The 1,671-nt window shown below is 43.0% G+C and overlaps 1 protein-coding gene across 1 annotated transcript; it reads right to left on the reverse strand.

Annotated features, from left to right (window-relative positions):
- Positions 1-65: 65 nt before the first annotated feature.
- On the reverse strand, positions 66-1,025 carry LOC101642632 (olfactory receptor 7C1-like). Its single transcript, XM_004715478.2, has one exon. The coding sequence runs from the start codon at positions 984-986 to the stop codon at positions 66-68; it is 921 nt and encodes a 306-aa protein (XP_004715535.1). The 5' UTR covers positions 987-1,025.
- Positions 1,026-1,671: the final 646 nt, after the last annotated feature.

The following is a 1,671-nucleotide window of genomic DNA, read 5'->3' on the forward strand; positions in this document are numbered from 1 at the left end:
CTGGTTTTCGTTGTTTTGAGCTCTCTTTCTCACAAGTAGCTCTCTAGTATTGAGAATGATGTTTCTCAGCTGAAAAGCTTTCTTAGGGCTTGCTTTATGTCTTTATTTCTCAGACTGTAGATAAAGGGGTTCAGCATGGGCGTGACTACAGTGTACATCACCGAGGCTATTGCACTGGCCCTGGAGTTTTCTATAAAATCAGAACTGAAATAAACCCCCAGAGCTGTCCCATAGAACAAGAAAACCACGGAGAGGTGGGACCCACAAGTGGAAAAAGCTTTGTACTTGCCTCCAACAGTTGCAATTTTCAAAATGGAGGACACAATTTTCATGTAAGAGAAAAAGATCCCAAAGAGTGGAACAACACCCAGAAGTCCAGTTACAAAATACGTTACTGAGTCAATGAGAAATGTGCTAGAACAGGCAAGTTGCACTACTTGTTTAAGGTCACAGAAAAAATGGGAGAGTTCCAATTCTGTACAAAAAGACAGTTGTAAAACCAATAGCCCATGTGCTAGAGTGTGTAGAATTGACAATAACCAAGCTACCAGAAGCAAGAGACCACAGAACTTGGCATTCATGATGACAGTGTAGTGCAGTGGGTGACAAATGGCCACAAACCGGTCATAGGCCATCGCTGTTAAGAGGAAATTGTCCACATCCCCCAAAAGCATGAAAAAATACATCTGAGTGATGCAGTCTTCATAAGTAATAACTTTGTTCTGCAATTGAATGTTCAGCAGCATCTTTGGGACGACATTGGAGGTGAAACAGATGTCAGTAAAGGAGAGGTTGGAGAGGAAGAAGTACATGGGTGTGTGGAGGTGGGAGTCTGTGATGATGACCAGGATGATGAGCAGGTTCCCAGTGAAGGCGACCAGATACATGGAGAGGAACAGACCAAAGAGGAGGGGCTGCAGCTCTGCGTCTTCAGAAAGTCCCAGAAGGATGAATCCTGAAAAGCGTGTTTGGTTTCCTAAATCCATGTAGCTGATGAAACTTTCAGGAAAGAGAAAAGAGAATTGCAAACTTAGCCATGAACAGTTAAGAATAGTTTAACAGATATGCTGTAGTTTATATTTTAAACGTAACTAATTCCTATACTTTGTCGATAGATCTAGTGCTCTTGAATCCCAAATGCCCAATCCTCTCCTTGGTGCTACAATGATCTAGCTCTCCTTGCTTCTAATTCCACCTTTTTCCTCAAGCAATACATTCCTCTACAAATTCTTTAAGATTTTGTTTTGTTCATTCAACAAATGTCTTTGGCCAATTATGTTATGCCCAGAGTTCTTGAAAGTGGCAGGAACCTCAGTGAACTGTTCAAATCTTTGCCCTTAGTTGGTGAGGAGTGAAGCACTGGGGATAGGGAACAGCCGTAAGATCCAGCTATTGGGCTCTTCCCTTCCAGAGGTAGGAAGAGTGATGGAATGTGAAAGACACATGGAAACCATTGGTCCAATGGACTCATGGAGCATGCAAACAGCAGTCATGCCTGGAACAGAACTCTCCTCCATGGACCAATATTCACCTGTATAGTTCAAGAGGGCAGCACTTGCCCAGGAACACAATTCAGAGGGTTAGGAAAGAAGGAAGAATGGGAACGGGGAACACAGAGAGGAAGTGGGATAAGTGATGCTACATCAGGTGATTGCCATGGATGAGTTAAAT

The sequence above is a fragment of the Echinops telfairi genome, unplaced genomic scaffold (assembly GCF_000313985.2).
Source record: "Echinops telfairi isolate 266 unplaced genomic scaffold, ASM31398v2 ScPeMD7_30;HRSCAF=105, whole genome shotgun sequence".
NCBI lineage: Eukaryota > Metazoa > Chordata > Mammalia > Afrosoricida > Tenrecidae > Echinops > Echinops telfairi.